Consider the following 21,921-nt stretch of genomic DNA (forward strand, 5'->3'; position numbering starts at 1 on the left):
CAAAAAATCAGGGGAGCCTCGAAAATACTTTTCCGCCGCTGCAAGATTCCGTTTCCGCGAGATCTCATCTGGAGACCCTTCCCGGCGACCTGCCGGAGGGGACTTTGGAGTTGGAGGGCTTCTTCATCATCATCATCGCCCCTCCAATGACTCGTCAGTAGTTGACTTCAGACCTACAGGTCCGTAGTTAGTAGCTAGATGGCTTCTTCTCTCTCTTGGATCTTCAATACAAAGTTCTCCATGATCTTCATGGAGATCTATCCGATGTAATCTTCTTTGGCAGTGTTTGTCGAGATCCGATGAATTGTGGATTTGTGATTAGATTATCTATGATATATATTCGAGTCTTTGCTGATTTCTTATATGCATGATTTGATATCCTTGTAAGTCTCTCCGAGTCTTGGGTTTTGTTTGGCCAACTAGATCTATGATTCTTGCAATGGGAGAAATGCTTGGTTTTGGGTTCTACCATGTGGTGACCTTTCCCAGTGACAGTAGGGGTAGCAAGGCACACATTAAGTAGTTGCCATCAAGGGTAACAAGATGGGATCTAGCGTTGATATGAGATTGTCCATCTACATCATGTCATCTTGCTTCAGGCGTTACTCTGTTCTTTTGGACTTAATACACTAGATGCATACTGGATAGCGGTCGACGTGTGGAGTAATAGTAGTAGATGCAGAAAGTACCGGTCTACTTGTTTTGGACGTGATGCCTATAGATATAATCATTGCCATAGACATCGTCATGACTTTGTGTGGTTCTATCAACTGCTCGACAGTAATTTGTTCACCCACCGTCTACTTGCTTTTATGAGAGAAGCCACTAGTAAACACTACGGCCCTTGGGTCTATTCACATCCATCGTTTACACCTCCGCTTTTACTTTGCTTTGTTACTTTGTTGCTTTCAGTTCTCACTTGGCGAACAATCTATAAGGGATTGACAACCCCTTCATAGCGTTGGGATCAAGCTTTTGTGTTTGTGTAGGATCTTGTGATACTCCTCCACTGGATTGATACCTTGGTTCTCAAACTGAGGGAATACTTACCACCGCTGTGCTACATCACCCTTTCCGCTTCGAGGGAACACCAACGCAAGGCTCCAAGGCCACGGGGGAAATCCTTTGCATATTTGCCTAGGAAGTCCCTTCAGGCGTAGCCGTAGCAGAAGAATTCCTGGTGCCGTTCCTGAGGAGTATCAAACAACACTCCTATTTCTGGCGCCGTTGGAAGGTCTTTTGTTGCAGTAGCATCCACCTTCAATCACAGAGTTACCAGCTTGCAGTGCTGCTTTTTTTCTGCATGCTGCAGAAGTAGGTTTCTGCTGCCTAGAACCAGAAGGTCCTTTTGTAGGTCCATCAGCATCCAACGCAGGGCCTCTAGTTGCCCGAGTATTACTCGGTGGTGGTGCAGAAACCACCAGTTGATGGTGGAGGATCACCAGTGGGCCCAGTGGGAGGTACTGCCGGCTTCTTCTTCCTTAACATGTTGAGATTTCGGATCTCATGACGTGCCCCACGCATGTGCTTCTTGACAATATCTGTCGCAGCATCTAACGCACTGGAAACCCGAGTAAGACTACCAAAATCTATCACCAAATTTGCATGGTTCTTTCTTCGATTGTGGTGGCAACTCATCAAGTTTATCCTCGACAATGGGGGGTGCATCAGAAATTGCAAAAGGTGTCTATCTTCTAATTATGTATTGCGATGGGATTTCATCAACACCAAGTTGGTTGAAAACTTTTCAAGATATGGCAGCATACCATGCTGTCCCCCTCAATCTTGCAGCAGTCACATCTATAGTCTCCAACACCAGCTTCTACTGTGACAAAATAGCTCCTAGAACCATATTTAGCAACCCGCTCTCGATTTGGGTAAGCCTCATACAAGTTTTCACCATGGGGTCGCATATTGTACCTCACAGTCAACAGAAACTCATAACAGAACTTCTCGTACAAGTCCCTAGTATAGGAAGCATATGCCTGCTTCTCAATGGGGTAACACGACCACATTTCAGTCTCCAAGTGTCATGTCATGTAATCTTTTGAACCCTCTCGAACTAGTATGTGTGTTTGGATTTTTTGATATTGCTTCACGAAGTTCAAAATTGACTTGTGTGGGTTCACATATCGCTAAAGGACAACGTTGAACCCCTCGCTGCATTGAGTTAACTGCAAGAAAGGGAAGAACTAGTGCTTGAAGTAACAGGGTACCCATGTTTCTCGATACTTGTATAGAGTCTCGAAGTGGGAGTCAGTCATAACCTCATACTTCAACATCATCTCAGCCCATCCCGTCTCAAATTACTCTATCGTCAAGGTAAAGTCAACACAATTGTTGAAATCTTTGGACAAGCGAGGGTTTCGCCTCAACAATGCTCCAAGCTTTTCTTGTGCCTTTTTCATAATGTGCCATCCACAACAGCCATGCACACTTGTAGGGAATATTCTTTTAATTGATTGTGTCATTGCGATGTCTTGGTCGGTTATGATGTTGGTGGGTGCTTGATATGTCCATTTAGCATCATGCTTTTATGTTAATATTTATCGCTTTATGGGCTGTTATTACACTTTACGGTACAATACTTATGCCTTTTCTCTCTTATTTTATAAGGTTTACATTAAGAGGGAGAATGCCGGGAGCTGGAATTCTGGTCTGAAAAAGGAACAAGTTTGAGATACCTACTCTGCGCAACTCCAAAAGCCGTGAAATTCAACGAGGAATTATTTTGGATTTTATAAAAATACTGGGCGGAAGAAGTACCAGAGGGGAGCCACCAGGAGGCCACAAGCCTGCCAGGCGCGGCCTACCCCCCTGGCCGCGCCTGGGTGGCTTGTGGGCCCCATGTTGCCCCTCTGGCTCCCATCTTTTTCTATAAGGAGGGTTTCGTTCCAGAAAAAATAAGGAGGAGGCTTTCGGGAAGAGACGCCGCCGCCACGAGGCGAAACTTGAGCCGAACCAATCTAGAGCTCCGGCAGGGCTGTCCTGCCGGGGAAACTTCCCTCCTGGAGGGGGAAATCATCGCCATAGTCATCACCAACACTCCTCTCATCGGAGCGGACTCATCTCCATAAACATATTCATCAGCACCATCTCATCTCCAAACCCTAGTTCATCTCTTGTAACCAATCTCCGTCTCGCGACTCCAATTTGTACTTGTAAGGTTGCTAGTAGTGTTAATTACTCTTTGTAGTTGATGCTAGTTGGATTACTCAGTGGAAGATCATATGTTCAGATCCCTAATGACATTCAATACCTATCTGGTCATGAATGTAATTATAGTTTGTGAGTAGTCACTTTTGTTCCTGAGGACATGGGATAAGTCTTGCTATAAGTAGTCATGTGAATTTGGTATTCGTTCGATATTTTGATGCGATGTATGTTGTCTTTCCTCTAGTGGTGTTATGTTTACATCGACTACATGACACTTCACCATTATTTGGGCCTAGAGGAAGGCATTGGGAAGTAATAAGTAGATGATGGGTTGCTAGAGTGACAGAAGCTTAAACCCTAGTTTATGCGTTGCTTTTAAGGGGCTGATTTGGATCCACTAGTTTAATGCTATAGTTAGACTTTGTCTTAATTCTTCGTTCTTAGTTGCGGATGCTTGCTAGAGGGGTTAATCATAAGTGGGATGGTTGTCCAAGTAAGGGAAGCACCCAAGCACCGGTCCACCCACATATCAAAATATCAATGTAGCGAACGCGAATCATATGAACATGACAAAAACTAGCTTGACAGAAATTCCCATGTGTCCTCGGGAGCGCTTTACCTCATATAAGAGTTTGTCCAGGCTTGTCCCTTGCTACAAAAGGGATTGGGCCATCTTGCTGCACCTTTGTTACTATTGTTACTTGCTACTCGCTACGAATTATCTTATCACACAACTATCTGTTACCGACAATTTCAGTGCCTGTAGAGAATACCTTGCTGAAAACCACTTGTCAGTTCCTTTTGCTCCTCGTTGGGTTCGACACTCTTACTTATTTAAAGGACTACGATAGATCCCCTACACTTGTGGGTCATCAAGACACTTTTCTGGCGCCGTTGTCGGGGAGTGAAGCGCCTTTGGTAAGTGGAATTTGGTAAGGAAACATTTATATAGTGTGCTGAAATTTATTGTCACTTGTCACTATGGAAACTAATTCTTTGAGGAGCTTGTTTGGGGTATCTTCACCTCGAACAGAAGCACAAGGAGTTTCTCCTCAACCTGCTGCGCCTACTGAAAATATTTGTTATGAAATTCCTTCGGGTATCCTATTGAAACTGTTGGCTAATCCTTTTACATGAGATGGAACGTCACATCCCGACTTGCATCTAATCTATGTAGATGAAGTTTGTGGTTTATTCAAGCTTGCAGGTTTGCCCGAGGATGAGGTCAAGAAGAAGGTCTGTCCCATACCTTTGAGGGATAAAGCATTGACATGGTATAGGCTATGTGATGATACTGGATCATGGAACTACAACCGATTGAAATTGGAATTTCATCAAAAGTTTTATCCTATGCATTTGGTGCATCGTGATCGGAATAATATCTATAATTTTTGGCCTCGTGATAGAGAAAGTATCACTAAAGCTTGGGGGAGGCTTAAGTCAATGTTATATTCATGCCCCAACCATGAGCTCTCGAGAGAAATTATTATTCATAACTTCTATGCTTGGATTTCTCAAAATAATCGCACCATGCTTGAAACTTCTTGTACCGGTCCTTTATGAAGAGAGATATTGACTTCAAATGGAATTTATTGGAAAGAACTAAACGCAAATCTGAAGATTGGGAGTCTGATGAAGGTAAGGAGTCAGGTATGAATCTTAAGTTCGATTGCGTTAAATCCTTCGTTGAAACAAATACTTTTTGTGATTTTAGCGCTAAACATGGACTTGACTCTGAGATAGTAGCTTCATTATGTGAATCATTTGTTGCTCATATTAATATCCCTAAAGAGAATTGGTTTAAATATCGTCCTACCATAGAAGTCAATGTAGTTAAACCCAATCCAGTTGAAGAGAAAGTCATTGCTTATAATGATCCTATTGTTCCTAGTGCTTACATTGAAAAACCACCTTTCCCTGTTAGAATAAAGGATCATGCTAAAGCTCCAACTGTGATACGTAAGGGCTACATTAGAACACCTACACCCCCTGAGCAAATTAAAGTTGAACATAGCATTGCTATTATCAAAGGTCTCATGTCCGACAATGTTGATGGGCATGATATTCACTTCTGTGAAGATGCTGCTAGAATTGCTAAACCTCATGCTAGAGACAAACATAGGCCTGTTGTTGGCATGCCTGTTGTTTCTGTTAAGATAGGAGACCATTGTTATCATGGTTTATGTGACGTGGGTGCTAGTGTTAGTGCAATACCTTGATCTTTATATGATGATGGAACCTATTGATGTTACTATTCAGCTTGCCCATAGAGATACTATCTTCCCTTTGGAAATTGTTAGAGATGTTGAAGTCTTGTGTGGTAAAACAAAGTATCCTGCTGATTTTATCGTTCTTGCTACCACACAAGATAGCTTTTGTCCCATCATATTTGGCAGACCTTTCCTCAATACTATCAATACTCATATTGACTGTGAGAAGCAAACTGTCACTGTTGGCTTTGAAGGTGTGTCATATGAATTCAATTTCTCCAAGTTTGGTAGACAACCTCATGAAAAAAAATTGTCTAGTAAGGATGAAATTATTGCCCTAGCTTCTATTGTTGTTCCTCCTACTGAACCTTTAGAGCAATACTTGCTTGAGCATGAAAATGATATGCATATGGATGAAACGAATGAGATAGATAGAGTTATCTTTGAACGACATCCTATCCTTAAGAATAATTTGCATGTTGAACTACTTGGAGATCCACCCCCACCAAAGGGTGATCCTATGTTTGAGCTTAAACAGTTACCTGATACTCTTAAGTATGCTTATCTTGATGAAAAAGAGATATATCATGTTATTATTAGTGCTAGCCTTTCAGAGCATGAAGAAAAGAAATTATTGAAAACTCTGAGGAAGCACCGTACTGCTATTGGATATACTCTTGATGATCTTAAGGGCATTAGTCCCACTCTATGCCAACATAAAATTAAAACCGATCCTGATTCCAAACCAGTTGCCGATCATCAACGGAGATTAAATCGTAAGATGAAAGAGGTTGTAAGAAAAGAAATACTAAAGCACCAGGAAGCAGGTATTATCTATCCTGTTGCTCATAGTGATTGGGTAAGTTTGGTGCATTGCGTCCCTAAGAAGGGAGGTATTACCGTTGTCCCTAATGATAAAGATGAATTGATCCCATAGAGAATTATTACTGGCTATAGGATGGTAATTGATTTTAGGAAATTGAATAAAGCCACTAGGAAAGATCATTACCCTTTGCCTTTTATTGACCAAATGCTAGAAAGATTGTCTAAACACACACACTTCTGCTTTCTAGATGATTATTCTGGTTTCTCCCAAATACCTGTTGCACAATCTGATCAGGAGAAAACCACTTTTACCTGCCCTTTCGGTACCTTTGCTTATAGACGTATGCCTTTTGGCTTATGTAATGCACCTGGTACCTTTCAAAGATGTATGATGGCTATATTCTCTGACTTTTGTGAAAAGATTGTTGAGGATTACATGGATGACTTCTCCGTTTATGGGTCTTCTTTTGATGATTGCCTCAGCAACCTTGAATTGGGAGAAGTGCCACTTTATGGTTAATGAAGGCATTGTCTTAGGACATAAAATTTCTGAAAAAGGTATTGAAGTCGATAAGGCTAAAGTTGATGCGATCGAGAAAATGCCCTGCCCTACAGACATTAAAGGTATAAGAAGTTTCCTTGGTCATGTTGGTTTCTATAGAAGGTTCACTAAGGACTTTTCTAAGATTTCTAGGCCTCTTACACATCTCTTGCAAAAGGATATTCCTTCTGTTTTTGACGATGATTGTGAGGAACCATTTGAAATACTTAAGAAGGCCTTGATAACTGCACCTATTGTTCAACCACCTGATTGGAACCTACCTTTTGAAATTATGTGTGATGCTAGTGATTATGATGTTGGTGTTGTTCTAGGAAAAAGAGTCGATAAGAAATTGAATGTTATTCATTATGCTAGTAAAACTCTAGACAGTGACCAAAGAAACTATGCTACTACTGAAAATGAATTTTTAGCAGTCGTGTTTGCATGTGAAAAGTTCAGATCTTACATTGTTGATTCCAAAGATACTATTCACACTGATTATGCTGCTATTAAGTATCTTATGGAAAAGAAAGATGCTAAACCTAGACTTATCATATGGGTTCTCTTGCTAAAAGAATTTGATTTGCATGTTGTTGATAGGAAGGGTGTTGAGAACCGTGTACCAGATAACTTGTCTAGATTGGAGAATGTTCTTGATGACCCACAACCTATTGATGATAGCTTTCCAGATGAACAATTGAATGTCATCAATGCTTCACGTAGTACACCTTGGTATGTTGATTATGCAAATTATATTTTTGCCAAATATATACCACCTAGTTTCACATACCAACAAAAGAAGAAATTCTTCTTTGATTTCAGACATTACTTTTGGGATGATCCTCACCTTTATAAAGAAGGAGTAGATGGTGTTATTAGATGTTGTGTACCTGAGCATGAACAGGGATAGATCCTACAGAAGTGTCACTCTAAGGCTTACGGAGGACACCATGCGGGAGATAGAACTACACACAAGGTATTGCAATCCGGATTTTATTGGCCTACTCTCTTCAAGGATGCCCGTAAGTTTGTCTTGTCTTGTGATGAATGTCAAAGAATAGGTAATATCAGTAAACGTCAGGAAATGCCTATGAATTATTAACTTGTCATTGAACCATTTGATGTTTGGGGTTTTGATTATATGCATATTCTAGTTGATGTTGATTACGTTACTAAGTGGGTAGAAGTTATCATAACACCTCTATTAGGATGCTTAAGGTTATTTTCCCTAGATTTGGAGTCCCTAGATATTTAATGACTGATGGTGGTACACATTTTATTCATGGTGCTTTCCGTAAAACGCTTGCTAAGTATGATGTCAACCACATAATTGCATCTCCTTATCATCCTCAGTCCAGTGGTCAAGTAGAGCTAAGTAATAGAGAAATTAAACTAATTCTGCAAAAGACTGTTAATAGGTCTAGAAAGAATTGGTCTAAGAAGCTTGATGATGCACTGTGGGCTTATAGAACTGCTTATATGAATCCCATGGGCATGTCTCCGTACAAAATGGTCTAAAGCATGTCATTTACCTCTTGAGCTAGAGCATAAGGCTTATTGGGCAATCAAAGAGCTCAACTTTGATTTCAAACTTGCTGGTGAGAAGAGGTTATTTGATATTAGATCACTTGATGAATGGAGAACTTAGGCATATGAAAATGCCAAGTTGTTTAAAGAAAAGGTTAAGAGGTGGCATGATAAAAGGATACAAAAACATGAGTTCAGTGTAGGTGATTATGTCTTGCTATACAATTCTCATTTAAGATTTTTGGTGGCAAGCTTCTCTCTAAATGGGAAGGTCCTTACATTGTTGAGGAAGTATATCGTCCCGGTGCCATAAAGATCAACAACACGAAAGGTAATTTTCTGAGAGTTGTAAATGGGCAAAGAATCAAGCATTATATATCAGGTACTCCCATAAATGTTGAAAGCAATATTATTAATACCATAACTCCGGAGGAGTACATAAGGGATATTTATCAGCCTGTTTAAGACTCCAAAAACGAAGAGGTATGTGATTCGATAAGTAAGCTGACTCCAAAACTTTTCCAGTAGAAATTTTTCTCCGTTTTGGAATTTTTAGAAAAATAGAAAAATTTAAAGTAGTCCGGAAAGCGCACGAGGAGGCGACAAGACTGCCACGCGCGGCCTACCCCCCTGGTCGCGCCTGGGTGGCTTGTGGGCACCTCGTGTGCCTCCCGGACTCCGTTTTCTGGTGGAATAGTCCTTTCGGTCGGCAAAAATTCATTATATATTCTCTCGAAAGGTCTGGCCCTCGTATCATGCAAATATCCTTTGTTTTCGTTTCGAGCCAGTTTCTGCCACAGATTTAGGGCAAGGATGTCGTCTCAAGACTCTGTCGGGGAGAATGATTTCCCTCAAGTCTATGAAGAAGTAAATGCTGATCTGAAAAGAATGGAGGTCATGGAGGCCAAGGAAGGGCTACTAGAAGAAACTAAGGGCAAAACTAAGGACGAGAATCCGGCGTCGGACGAAGGGCAATCTGTGCTCAACAAGGAAGAAGCTGAGGAATAGGATTTTCTTCAACCCTACCTCCACCTTTTACCTCCATCCTTGATCGAACTCTTGAGGTTATGTGAAATAACTCGTGTTTGTAATACTTATCTCACCTGGGAAGTTGTTTTGCTAGAGAAACATATCACAGAGCTCCAAAGTATAAATCGAAGATTGATGGCCCTCTTGGAATTAGAAGACAGAACAATTCCACCACCATCACCTTCGAAGGAGGACAATTAAGCACGGGTATGGGCACTCCTCTTTGCTTGTGCCAAGCTTGGGGGAGTTGCCCCGGTATCGTATCACCATCACATCTTTTGCCATTACCTTTTTCTTAGTTTGATCATTTTTGGTTTTATCTTTCTCTAGTAGAATAAAGTTTTTAGTATGATCTAGGGTTGAGTTTTGCTTTGTGTCACCCCCAATGTATTCGAGTTCGTGAGTCATATAATAAAGTGTGTTTTAGATAAGGGCCTTGCCTCATGCCATGATCTAAAGAAAAGAATAATATAAGAACAAAAGCATGAAAGATCATGTAATGATCTTATGGGAAGTGATGACTTCACATATAAAAAGAATGTTGATTGAAACTTGTTGTGGGTGGACAAACGTAGACCTTGGTCATTGTTGCAATTAATAGGAAGTAATAAAGTGTGACAACCCGATGCCGACGTTCCAGAAGATTCCCCTTCTATTCTGTTTTCGTCGTGTGTCTATTTTATTTTGTCCCATCACCATCGCATCATGCGCATCATCAGCATTGCATCGGCATCCCGTTGCCGCCAGTTTTCAAACTTGCATCCGTTAGTAGTTGCCAGTTCTTGTCGTTGTCCGTTCTGAGCCCGACCGCACACGCACGCGCCCGCGGCATCGTCGTAACCATGTTTTAAAAGTGTGTTGAAAACATTCTCTGATTGTGTTGGGATTTGACGTGCGGTCTTATTTTAATATATCTAGGCCACCTGTTGAATTTCATCGCGATCGGAGTCCGTCTGGTACCCGAACGGTCGACCGTAGCGGCAGTGTAGTCGGTCTATCGTCGGACGTCTTTCGGTGTTTTAAAACTCGTTGTCGGGCCGCCCGTTTTCCCTCTCATCTCCGGATAACTACTCTTCACAGCAAACGCTAACCCGCCTCTCCGATCGGACCGTACGATCGCGATCTGAGGGTCGAAAAAACCCAGATACCCTCTAACCTAGCCCCTTCCTTTAATTAGATGCTCTCCCTTCCATTTTAGGCAAACCCTAGCCCTACCTCGGGATCCGCGCTCCACCTAGCCCAGCAGCCGCCACCTCCAGCCTCTCTCATCCTTTACTCCTGCGCAGGGCCCGCCCAGGCCCATCTGGAGCCCGCCCGGGCCCGAGCCGCCATCGCCGCTAGCCCGAGCTCCCTTCCATGGAGTCCGTGCCCGAGGTGGCCAACCCCGTAGCAGCACCCGAGCCCGGAACTCCCTCGCGCCGCCGCTGTCGGCCCTTGCCCAGCCAGCCCCGCTGCCTTGCGCCTCCAGCGTCAACCACGGCCGCTGCCTCGCCGGTGCGCCGCCCCGTTCTGCCCCCCCCCACGCGAGATCCCGCGCAGCCCGCAGCTCCCGTGCCGACGGCCTGCCCCGCCGCCCCGCCTGCTCGCCTCCCGCGGGCGCCGCTGTCGCCCAGTTCCCTGCGTCCGCGCCTGCCTGCCTGCTGCTGCCTGCCGCAGTGCCGCTGAGCATCTCCCGCGCGGGTCCTCCCGCTAGCGAGCGCTCCAACGACGCGATTTGGAGCGAGGACCAGATCGGGGGAGAGGCGGTTGACCGTGCCGGCCCCGTGGGCTGCTGCAGCCGGCCCAGTCGCCCCTCTGTCCGATCAAGGCCAGCAGCGGCCTTGCCCCGCGTGGGCCTTGTCTGCTCCAGAAGTTGAGCCGGCCCATCGGCCGCGCAACCCGTTGGTCAACCGAGCTGTTGACCGAGCTGACCTGGCTCCCGCCGGCCCAAGAGCCCCCCCCAAGGTGAGCCTCTATTCCCCCGCCTGTGCACTGTTTAGCTAACTTGCGCCCCTTGTCCGGACCGTTAGATAATTAGGTTTATTCAGAATTATTTAAATTCTAGATAATAGGGATATATTTAAACGTTTGTATCTTTTTAAACGTGTGTCGGAACGAGGCGTGTAGCTTATGGTTTTGGTGTAGAATTTCAGGTAGAATCCGAATTTGCAACTTGCACAATTGTTTGACGTAGTTTGAGCCGCCATTTGCATAGATTTACGTGCTGCCCCAATAGGATATAGCACGTATTATTTTCTCAAGCGTGTCCGGACTGCTCAAATGCCGTAATAGAAATGTCCATTTTTAGGAACACCTTTTCCATGTATTTTAGAGTAGACGTTGGTATTTTTGCATTTAGGGATTGCCGCTAGTTTATTTTTCCGTGTATAGGTTATTATTTCGCATTTACATGTGGCAATATTTTTGTGTTGCAACCCCACATGTTTTATATGTTTTTATGGGATTTTTCGGTGTATTTAGTTTTAGCTTTTGAGAAAGTTAGTTCGCACGATATTTTTCCATGTTGCCCTCTTGTCTTTTTCGTAGGATTTATTCCGTGCTTTGTTTATAGGAGTTGTCAACTAGGGAGTTGTTCTTTGATGTTTAGTCTAGCCCCTTGGTATTTTTAGTTACAATAGAAATCCATGTTTAGGTGTGCTTTAGTTGATTTTTACTTGCTAGGAAATAGTGATGTTTTAGAGGTGCTGAAATATTTCTAAGTCTGAAATCTGATATATTTTGTTGCTATTTTGGTTGGCTTCTATCTTGTGATCTGTAGCTCTTTTGAGATTGGTCCAATGGAGTTAGTTGTAGACCTTGTGATTCTCTAGCATGCTGTGAGTTTCATACCATTTGAAGTCCTGTAGCTTATGGTTTTCCTGCTGTCAATATGCCTTCAGATCGAAAACTGCACTTTCATGAAGTGTTATTTTCACCAAGCCTGAAATAGTGTGTGGGATGCCATTTTATGACTTCTTCCCCTAGTGATCCATGATGCCATGCTAGTTGTTGTTAGTTGTTTGTTGTAGTGCTTCTTTCCCTCTATTGTGTCATGCCTTGGTTGATTATATTGGTTTTGTGTAGCTCGTAGTTGTGGGGTGTAGAAAATGCTATGTGGCTGATTTTGGCAGATTGTAGTGATATCTTGTTTTGCTCGTAGTTTTTGAACCGTAGCTCCGATTTGATCGTGTCCTACATGAAACTTGCTTAGAATATTGTATAGTTTCATTTTCTCTTGCTGGTTGTATGTTTTGAAGTGCCCGTGACCGTCGTTGCACACAGTTTGCATTCATGCCATCATATCTTGCGGTGCTTGTATCTTTTGAACCGTAGCTTTGTTGGAGATGTTCTCTATGTGTAAATTGCTTGAAACGACGCGTAGAATCACATGAAACTATTTGTTTTGCTGTTTAACAACTAATTAAATGTGTTAGTTCAGATCTGGACAGAATTCTAAATTAACATGTGAGGTCGTTTCGGAGGTGCTATATGTCATTTCCGACCACATTTAAAATGCCTAGATAGGTAGTTTAATTATGCTTCACCTCTTGCCATGTTTAACCACATTTAATATTGTCGTGTATCTAATCGAGATAGAACTAAATAATTAACATGGAGTTTCGTCAATATGCAACTCGTTGCATATTGAACTTCACTTAATGTGTAGTGTTTGATTGTGTGATTTGTCATGCCGAGACTTGTTTGTGATAAGCTGCTCACGCATCATATGTGTTGTGCATCGTGTGGTGAATCTCGTGTGTTGATGCCTGTTTCCAGTTTCCTCCGTCTCGACAAAGTTCTGCAAGCGTGTCGGATTGTGAGGATCCGTTCGACTACATCGGTTCGTCTGTTTCATGGAGTCATTCTTCTTCCAAGCGGGATCTCAGTCAAGATGACCATTTACCCAGATACCATTACTATCATTGCCATGCTAGTTTACCGTTTCTATCGATTATGTCTCATTGCCTACCACATGTTAAATATCAGCCTCTCAACAATGCCATGGAAACCTTCAACCTGTTCAACCTAGCAAACTACTGATTGGCTATGTTACCGCTTGCTTAACCCTGTTTTAGCGTTGCTAGTTGTAGGTGTAGTTGCTTACATGTGTTAACATGGGTTCATTGTCATATCACCATATTAAATGCCATTTAATTTAATGCACCTATATACTTGGTAAAAGGTGGAAGGCTCGGCCTTTCTAGCCTAGTGTTTTGCTCCACCTTTGCCCCCTTAGTTTCGGTTACCGGTGTTATGTTCCATATTTGAGTGCTCCTAACACGATCGGGGTTGTTATGGGGAACCCCTTGATAATTCGTTTTATATTAAAGCTGGTCTGGCAAGGCCCAACATTGGTACTACATTTTCCCAACATAATAATTCTGATAATTTGAAATGCATAGGGAGTTAGCGCTACCCGAGGAGTAACTCTACATAATACAAGGGGCTAGTGCTGGTCCAAAACAAAGCACTGTGCGGGGTCAACCCAGGGAAACTTGGGTGATTTCTATTAGGCCTCCGTACATGTAGCTTATCCGTCGTGTCCTGAGAACGAGATACGCGGCTCCTATCGGGAACGTCGATACGTCGGGCGGCCTTGCTGGATTAGTTTTACCTTTGACGAGATCTCTTGTGCATCGAGATTCCGGTGATGCTTTGGGTAATCTCGGAGTTGAGGTTTTCCACTAAGGAATCCAACGTGATCGCGAGCTTCGTGATCGAGGATTTCTATGCGGCTTGTGGTAATTTGTGATGGACTAGTTGGAGCACCCCTACAGGGTTAAATCTTTTGGAAAGCCGTGCCCGCGGTTATGTGGCAACGTGGAAACTTTGTTTAACACTGTTCTAGATAACTTGAAGTTAACTTAATTAAATATGCCAACTATGTGCGTGTCCGTGACTGTCTCTTTCGTGAGTTCCTTCTCCGATCAAGGACATGGTGGGGTTATGTCTGACGTAGGTAGGTGTTTAGGATCATTCATTTGATCATCAGTAGTTCACGTCCGCTATGCGTAGATCTTCCCCCTCTTATTTCTTGTACTAGTAAGTTAGCCACCAAATATGTGCTTAGCCGCTGCTGCAACCTCACCACTTAACCTTACCTCACCCATTAAGCTTTGCTAGTCTTGATACCTTTGGAAATGAGAGTGCTGAGTCCCCTGTGGCTCACAGATTACTACAACACCAAATGCAGGTACAGGTAAAGGTTACTTGACGCGAGCGCGTTGATTGTTCATTTGGAGTTGCTTCTTATTCATCATCGATCTAGGATGGGTTCCAGGCCGACAGCCTGGGATAGCAAGGATGGACGTCGTTCTTCTTTTCTTGTTTGTTTTCGTCTGTAGTCGGACCCTGCTCTTCTTCATGATGATTGTGTATTGTACTGCTGTGACTCTGATGTAGCTTGTGGCGAGTGTAAGCCAATTCTATATATATATATATCTCATCTTTTCAGTACATGTACTTGTAACGATATCCATTCTTGCAACACGACGAGATGCGCTTCTATCCCTGACGAGGCCCTCGTGCCAAATTGAGGATAGTGTCGCATCTTGGGCGTGACATAAAGAAGGAGAGGTTCACATATAAATATATCATCTTGTGTACCATCTATGACGGTGAACACTCATTAAACTATTACATGTTTAGAAGTACATGTTGGACGAGGAAGACAACATAATGAATTATGTTTGCTTGGTTCCGGACAATGTTATATGACTAGAGATCCCTTAGCATATGACGATTGCTTCCACCTCATATCAGCCAAAACTTCCGCACTAAGTAGAGATACTACTTGTGCATCCATAAACATTCAACCCAGTTTTGCCATGAGAGTCCACCATACCTACCTATGGATAGAATAAGATCCCTCAAGTAAGTTGTCATCGGTGAAAGCAATAAAAATTTCTCCCTAAATATGTTTGATCTATTAGTGTGTGGAAAATAAGCTTTGTACGAACCTGTGATGAGGAAGACATAAAAGAGACATATTGCATAATAAAGTTCTTTATCACAGGAGGCAATATAAAGTGACGTTCCTTCACACTAAGAGGTCAGACTTCCAAACCTCAAAAGCGCATGACAACCTCTGCTTCCCTCTGCGAAGGGCCTATCTTGTACCTTTACTTTTAACCTTATAAGAGTCATGGGGATCGACACCAATTCCTTATTTCACCATTATCTTGGCTAACGTCATGTGCTAGGGAAAGATCTATATTCATATGTCAACTTGGAAGTAAGTATTCATGAATTATTATTGTTGACATTACCCTTGAGGTAAATAGTTGGGAGGCGAAACTATAAGTCCCTATCTTTCTCTGTGTCCAACTGAAACATTGATCTCATGATTACCACGTGAGTTTTAGCAATTGTAGAAGACGAAAGGATGATTGAGTATGTGGATTTGCTTTACAAGCTCTTATTTGAATCTTTCCGATGTTATGATAAATTGCAATTGCTTCAATGACTAAAGGCTATTGGTTGTTAATTCTCAATAAGGTTCTTGACACATACTTTACATTGTGAAGGAACTGTCACTTTAGCATAAGAAATTATACGATGATATTGTTGTTCTAAATATGATCATGATGCTTGCATGTCTGTATCTTGTTTTATCGGCACCTCTATCTCTAAACTTCTGGACATATTTATTGATCTCAGCTTTCGCTTGAGAACAACCGAGGTCTAAGCTTGGGGGAGTTGATACGTACATATTGCATCTTGCTTTTATGTTGATATTTATCGCTTTATGGGCTGTTATTACACTTTACGGTACAATACTTATGCCTTTTCTCTCTTATTTTATAAGGTTTACATGAAGAGGGAGAATGCGGACAGCTGGAATTCTGGTCTGAAAAAGGAACAAGTTTGAGATACCTATTCCGCGCAACTCCAAAAGACATGAAAATTAACGAGGAATTAATTTGGATTTTATAAAAAATATTGTGCAGAAGAAGTACCGAAGGGGAGCCACCAGGAGGCCACAAGCCTGCCAGGCGCGGCCTACCCCCCTGGCCGCGCCTGGGTGGCTTGTGCGCCACCTGTTGCCCCTCTGGCTCCCATCTTTTTCTATAAGGAGGGTTTCGTTCCGAAAAAATAAGGAGGAGGCTTTCAGGAAGAGAAGCCGCCGCCATGAGACGGAACTTGAGCAGAACCAATCTAGAGCTCCAGCAGGGCCGTCCTGCCGGGGAAACTTCCCTCCCAGAGGGAGAAATCGTCGCCATCATCATCACTAACACTCCTCTCATCAGAGGGGACTCATCTCCATCAACATATTTATCAGCACCATCTCATCTCCAAACCCTAGTTTATCTCTTGTAACCAATCTCCGTCTCGCGACTCCGGTCGGTACTTATAAGGTTGCTAGTAGTGTTAATTACTCTTTGTAGTTGATGCTAGTTGGATTACTCGGTGGAAGATCATATGTTCAGATCCCTAATGCTATTCAATACCTCTCTGGTCATGAATATAATTATGCTTTGTGAGTAGTCACTTTTGTTCCTGAGGACATGGGATAAGTCTTGCTATAAGTAGTCATGTGAATTTGGTATTCGTTCGATATTTTGATGCGATGTATGTTGTCTTTCCTCTAGTGGTGTTATGTGAACGTCGACTACATGACACTTCACCATTATTTGGGCCTAGAGGAAGTCATTGGGAGGTAATAAGTAGATGATGGCTTGCTAGAGTGACAGAAGCTTAAACCCTAGTTTATGCGTTGCTTCGTAAGGGGCTGATTTGGATCCACTAGTTTAATGCTATGGTTAGACTTTGTCTTAATTCTTCTTTCGTAGTTGCGGATGCTTGCAAGCGGGGTTAATCATAAGTGGGATGTTTGTCCAATTAAGGGCAGCACCCAAGCACCGGTCCACCCACATATCAAAATATCAAAGTAGCGAACGTGAATCATATGAACATGATCAAAACTAGCTTGATAGAAATTCCCATGTGTCCTCGGGAGCGCTTTACCTCATATAAGAGTTTGTCCAGGCTCGTCCCTTGCTACAAAAGGGATTGGGCCATCTTGCTGCACCTTTGTTACTATTGTTACTTGCTACTCGCTACGAATTATCTTATCACACAACTATCTGTTACCGATAATTTAAGTGCCTCCACAGAATACCTTGCTGAAAACCACTTGTCAGTTCCTTCTGCTCCTCGTTGGGTTCGACACTCTTACTTATAGAAAGGACTACGATAGATCCCCTACACTTGTGGGTCATCAGTGCTACATTATGCATTGCCTCAAGGAAGGTTTAGAATATCCAATCAAAGCTTGACGCCAACTCTTGCCTAACAAAACCACAACCCAACATGAATGACTTCCCATGTCTATTAATTCCAATGAATGCGCAAAGGGCATGTTGTACATGTTAGTCATATACATTGTGTCAAAGGATATGCAATCATGATAACATTCCACGTAAGCCTTCCTTGTTGCACCATCGACCAAGAAAATATTTCCAACCCTGTCCTCCTCATCATACTTTATCTTGTAAAAAAATCTAGATCTTCTTTCTGTTGATCTTTAAAGAATGCAAATGTCTCTGTCATATCCCCTTCTTTTGTAGCATCCTGGTTCAAGACCGTCTTGAGGTTTGTAATGTGCTTAGTGGTATAAGGTACATAGAGTTCTGTCCCATAGAATTTTGACATGATGTGCATCATACGACCTGCCGCCATCAAGTGACAATGGTGGTTAATCATTTTTTACACAAGTTGAGCTCATCCAAGAACAACTGCTACTTGCAACTATAATCATACTAATCATAGGTAAGTCTAGATGCACATCAAAATTGTTTTACCAAAAAAAATCAGGCAAGTAGAAACTTCCCATCGAGCACAAAACGGATAAGCTTTATGCAAGTTCATCAACCACAGTGTTAAACAAATCATGCATTATCATGCCCAGTTGTAAGCAAGTTCTTGTTATTATCAAGCAAATAACGCATATGTTTCGAGCAAGTCAGACACATGTGGAAGCAAGAAACACACAATTGTTAGGCATCTCCAGGGTGTCCAAGTTTTAACCAAGTGTTAATGTTGGTGCTCGTTGTTAGGGGCTAGGGGTATTGGTTTAAACCTGTAGTCAACTTGCAGTTATGAAGATGTGTAAGGAATGCCCTTTCTTCTGCTAGGATCCCTTGGTGTGATCGCAAATACTTAGTCAAAGATGGCTTGTCAACCAATGGATGGTTGTGCTCGCCAACAAAGTGGATCACTTCCCATCTGCCATCAGTTAGTTTCACAACCATCTTAGCTTTGCAACCAGTTTGCAATATTGTATCTCTCTTCCGCTTCTTGGTCGTCGTTTTGGTTTTACTGGCATCACCAAGAAAGACAATATCCTCATCTTCATCATCATCTTTTGTTTCGTCAACAATTTCATCTAGCACGGGAATCTTTTCTGCCCCTCCATCGTCGACTTTAGGCTTTCAAAACTTGTTGCAAACAAACTGTTGCTTTATCAGGTTCCCAGTTTTTGCAGCCTTCCTTGAAGTATTCATTTTGATTGAAAAACCATTCTGCAATGAATAAGAATTGTAGTGGTCTTTGGTGCATTCCAAAGTGTCAAACCTCATGCCCACATAAGGCTCCTTGGGATGTGACCAAGCTTCATCATCATTTTCAGCACTGAAACCATTAGCAACAGTCCCACCAGTATCGCTCGTGGCACCTGTGCCATCAAGGGTGTGTCCATCACTCTCAGTTGCTACTGCTGATGTACTTGTGTATTACCTGGAGCAGCCATCCCACGACTTGAGTGCCATCTGTAATAATTCCTTCTGCATCAGCAACACTGACTTTCTGAATGATAGGAGGATTAGGTGATTCGGCAACAAACTCTGTATTTCCAGCAGCATGTTGCGTACAGTACACGGGATCACCATTATTTTCATCGGGCCTCATTCAAGTCAATCATCGTCAACCTGGTCATTTTTTAACATAAAAAAGATGAAGCAAGTTAGCTCAACTACGCAAGCAAGTATTCAACATAAAAATAGATGAAGCAAGTTAGCTCAATGACGCAAGCAAGTAGCACACTAAATACAAGCAAGCAAATAACACAACAACCCAAGCCCACCAGAATCATAAGAATAACTTCAGTTTTTTATACAGTAGTTGTTATGACAGTCATGTTTTTTTTGTCCACAGTATTATTTTTTGCATTATGTGTATATAACAGTAACACTAATTGCCTCATAGTAAAACTATTCTTGCTCAAAAAGTACTAGCAATTTTCCTTACTAAAAGGATTACCATGATTCTAGTACTAATCATATGGTTAACAGGAGAAGCAGGGAAGCAACAGGGAAGCAGGAGAGATGCTGCAAACCAAAGACATGCTGGATCCAACATGTTGGATCAAGAAGAATAGCCTGGAACCTAGAACACAACAGATTATGGATGCATAAGGGCAAAAGTAAGGGGGGAGGTGAGAAAATCTGATGGCTTTACCTCTGTGATTTTTCACCCTTCTTTTCTACCAGTGCCTTTTCTTTCCTGCTGATCCAATCCCTCTTATTTCTAGCTTCATGTGGTTACCATCGCATGACTATGAAGTTTGGATGAAGTTTTAGATCTGGGATGGAGCAACTGCCCCCTTGTTTGTTTGGTGGAGATGAAGATGCGGGTAGGTGGAAGCTGTGTACGCCGGCGGCTTAAAAAGTAGCAGAGGGAAGGTGGGTGTTGGTTGTGGCGGTACAGAGATTGAGGGAGACCAGATTTTTCCTTTTTAGGCTGGTCATAGTGAGGAGTATCATATAGTAGTATCATGCATATGATATTATTGTATGATACTACCTTCATAGTGCATAGTATCATAAAGTAGTATCATAGATGACCTTATTTATTGACATGGATGACACTTAGTAGCATAGCATTTAACATGTTACGGTATGTACCTATGTTACTCTAACCCTCTCTCTTTTCTTTAATTATCTGTCACATCAGCATGTTTACTAGTACCAAGTACTCCCTCCGCCACGGTTTAGAAGGCACAGTTAAACTTGCGTGTGTTTCCAAAATAGACCAGGTTTAAGGCGCGAAAGCAATTACTCCTATTAATTAGTACTAGTACTATTCATGTATGAGCCCTCCCAATTTGCTGCTCACACATTAATACTAGTATTTTTTCTCAGCTAATTAGGCGCATTAGCATCTACACCTGCTGGATCTCACAACCAACCATGACCGAGGGAGTACATGATACTACCTTAGTTACTCCCACTATAGCCAGCCTTATGTGGGAACATGTATACTTACCTTTTATGTGGAGGCTGTCACGGAACGCTAGGCAGGAGCCGGCTGCTCCTAGACGCGTCCAACAAAAAATAAGCATCGGAGAGGAGAGGATCGTGTTCGACTAGGTCACGGAGCCAGCCACCGACCGTTAGATAGACTCCGGGTCAAAGTACATCATGTGATTGCTAATTCGATTCGATCAACATAGACATGTACTAGATACTACATATTATAAATATAAGGGCCGGGTGAGTTGTCTGGAAAATTAAGAAAGAAATCACCTCAAGAATCAATCAATCTGCACCAGGACAGGACCAAGAAATTGTAATATCAATGATCTTGCTGAGCGCATCGACGTGCACAACGGAGTCGGAGTAGGGAGAGCACATGTTCAAGATCTCCAATTACAGCATTCACAGGGGCATGGGCGTCGGCTGCTACATCGAGTCGTCATGGTTCAGTGTTGGCGGCCATGACTGGTGCCTCCACTATTAGCCGGACGGATCCGCGGAAGATGGCAAGGACGACATGGTGGTCGGTCTGGAGCTGATGGAGCTGGGCCGGAAGGCATTCACGGCGCGGGTATCCTCCACGATCAGCTTGTTTCACTGGCCAACCAAGCGGTTTTCTCTTTCTTCATCGGTGGCCATGTCGGCCAATCTTTCCGATCCGAACTACTTTGTCACACACAACATAAACAGGGGCGAGATGGAAGCATCGGGCTATGTTGTTGACGATAGTCTCATTATCAAATGCGCCTTGACCGTCATCAAGGAGCCATATGTTTTCGAGGAGGCCCATGCCGAGGAGGTGCCACCGTCGGAAATCACGGACCAACTCGGGAAGCTGCTAGAGGCAAAGGAGGGCGCGGATGTGACATTCGAGGTTCAAGGAGAGGAATTCCCGGCCCATAAGCTCGTGCTGGCAGTGCGGTCTCCGGTTTTCAAGGCCATGCTCTACGGGCCGATGATGGAGAAGGATTCAAGCCGCATCGTCATTGACAACATGCAACCCGCTGTCTTCAAGTTTCTGCTCCACTTCATCTATACGGATTCAATGCCTGCAGCAGTCATGGATGACGACGACTTTCTGGATGAAGACGATAAGAAAGAGGTGACCAAACACCTGCTTGTGGCTGCGGATCGCTATGGCATGATAAGATTGAAACTTATGTGTGAAAGCATCCTCTGCAAACACCTCGATGCCGAGTCCATTGCAACCACATTGGCTTTGGCCAATCAACATACTTGTTCTGGGCTCCAAGATGCTTGCATTCGATTTCTTGCATCATCATCTACTAAAATACTAGATGATGTGGTGGCAAGTAGAGGATACAATCAGCTCAAAAGAAGTTGTCCAGATACCGTAATGGAGATGTGGGAAAAAGCAAGTAGGCTCCGCAAAACCTAG

The 21,921-nt window shown here is 42.8% G+C and overlaps 1 protein-coding gene and 1 pseudogene across 1 annotated transcript; one reads left to right on the forward strand and one right to left on the reverse strand.

The window, feature by feature from the left end:
* Positions 1-1,395: 1,395 nt before the first annotated feature.
* On the reverse strand, positions 1,396-19,018 carry LOC123450306 (annotated as a pseudogene).
* Positions 19,019-21,039: 2,021 nt separating this feature from the next.
* LOC123450307 (BTB/POZ and MATH domain-containing protein 2-like) lies at positions 21,040-21,921 on the forward strand. Its single transcript, XM_045127628.1, has one exon. It carries the CDS (start codon positions 21,040-21,042, stop codon positions 21,919-21,921), a length of 882 nt encoding a protein of 293 aa, XP_044983563.1.

Source organism: Hordeum vulgare, chromosome 4H (assembly GCF_904849725.1).
Source record: "Hordeum vulgare subsp. vulgare chromosome 4H, MorexV3_pseudomolecules_assembly, whole genome shotgun sequence".
NCBI lineage: Eukaryota > Viridiplantae > Streptophyta > Magnoliopsida > Poales > Poaceae > Hordeum > Hordeum vulgare.